This window comes from Terrapene carolina, unplaced genomic scaffold, assembly GCF_002925995.2.
Source record: "Terrapene carolina triunguis isolate 2854851 unplaced genomic scaffold, T_m_triunguis-2.0 Scaffold17136, whole genome shotgun sequence".
Taxonomy (NCBI): Eukaryota; Metazoa; Chordata; order Testudines; family Emydidae; genus Terrapene; species Terrapene triunguis.
This window is the reverse complement of record NW_020681487.1, coordinates 720-2240: the sequence shown is the minus strand read 5'-3', so window position 1 is coordinate 2240 and position 1521 is coordinate 720. Positions and strand designations below refer to the sequence as shown.

The 1521-nt window shown below is 71.5% G+C and overlaps 1 protein-coding gene across 1 annotated transcript in view; it reads right to left on the bottom strand.

Annotated features, from left to right (window-relative positions):
• Positions 1-277: 277 nt before the first annotated feature.
• Positions 278-1521, bottom strand: part of LOC112124051 (phospholipase D2-like) — a gene marked incomplete at both ends in the record, with an annotated part of 1894 nt that continues 650 nt past the window's right edge. Inside the window, 3 exons of the mRNA XM_026661782.1 lie at positions 278-395; positions 542-695; positions 1372-1506. Of these exons, the coding sequence (XP_026517567.1) occupies positions 278-395; positions 542-695; positions 1372-1506 (407 nt within the window). The remainder of the gene's footprint in view (positions 396-541; positions 696-1371; positions 1507-1521) is intronic.

Below are 1521 nucleotides of genomic sequence, written 5' to 3'. Positions count from 1 at the left end.
CCTGCCCCCCGCAGCTCTGCCGGTGCCCCTCACTCCCGACCCGCAGCACCTGCCCCCCGCAGCTCTGCCGGTGCCCCTCACTCCCGACCCGCAGCCCCTGCTAGCCCAGCCCTGCCGGTGCCCCTCACTCCCAACTCGCAGCACCTGCCCCCCCAGCTCTGCCGGTGCCCCTCACTCCCGACCCGCAGCACCTGCCCCCCGCAGCTCTGCCGGTGCCCCTCACTCCCGACCCGCAACCCCCGCTAGCCCAGCCCTGCCCCCCGGGCTTCCCACACACCTGATCATAGATGTTAGCGTTGCCCAGGGCGGTGGCTTTCCAGACCCCGTGGAAGAAGTGGTCGCTGACTGGATCCTGGATGTCGAGGCTGGAGGCGCCCGACTGCCCCAGAAGCGACCTGCGGAGAAGGGCCCAGCGCTGGGATGAGGTGCCCGTGCCCAGGTAACAGCGCAGCGGGGGGGGCGTGGGATTGCACCCCGTGTTTCCAGGGCGAGGGGCAGGCACAGAGCTGGGGGTGTGGCCAGCAGGCCCGCGCACACCCACCTGAAGCAGTCGAGGCGCAGGCTGAGTGCGAATTTCCCCGCCTGGTACGGCTCCCCGTCCATGAGCGACGGGACCAGCTCCGTGTCCTCCACCAGCACGGCCAGCTCGCTGTCCCGCCGCCCCAGCAGGCTGCGGTCGTTGATGTTGGCAGAGCCTGGGGGGGGAAAGGACGGATCAGAGCTCTGCCGGTGCCCCTCCCTCCCGACCCACAGCCCTCTGCCACCCCTAGGACCTCCCGCAGGTCTGGGGTGCCCCTCACTCCCGACCCACAGCCCTCTGCCACCCCTAGGACCCCGCGCAGCTCTGCCGGTGCCCCTCACTCCCGACCCACAGCCCTCTGCCACGCCTGGGCTCGCCCCAGCCCTGCATGTGCCCCTCACTCCCGACCCACAGCCCTCTGCCACCCCTGGGCTCGCCCCAGCCCTGCCGGTGCCCCTCTCTCCCGACCCACAGCCCTCTGCCACCCCTGGGCTCGCCCCAGCCCTGCCGGTGCCCCTCACTCCCGACCCGCAGCCCCTGCTACCCCTAGGACCCCCCGCAGCTCTGGGGTGCCCCTCACTCCCGACCCACAGCCCTCTGCCACCCCTGGACTCCCCCCAGCTCTGCCGGTGCCCCCCACTCCCGACCCACAGCCCCCTGCTAGCCCAGCCCTGCCCCCCCAGCCCTGTCAGTGCCCCAGTGGAGGGGACTGGGGCCAGTGGGTTAGAGCAGGGGGGGCTGGGAGCCAGGACTCCTGGGTTCTCCCCGGCTCTGGCAGCGAGTGGCCTTTCGTGGGTTACAGGCGGAGAGAGGTGGGGGGCCAGGACTCCTGGGTTCGCGCCGGCACTCACCGATGAGGACGCGGCGGTCGTCGGCAATGAGCATCTTGCTGTGGATGTAGATCAGCTCGGTGATGAGGGTGCCGCTCAGCTCCCCGTGGGTGCGCAGCCCACAGATGGAGATGTAGTTCTTCCACTCGTCCCCGACTGCCGGGGGGGGGG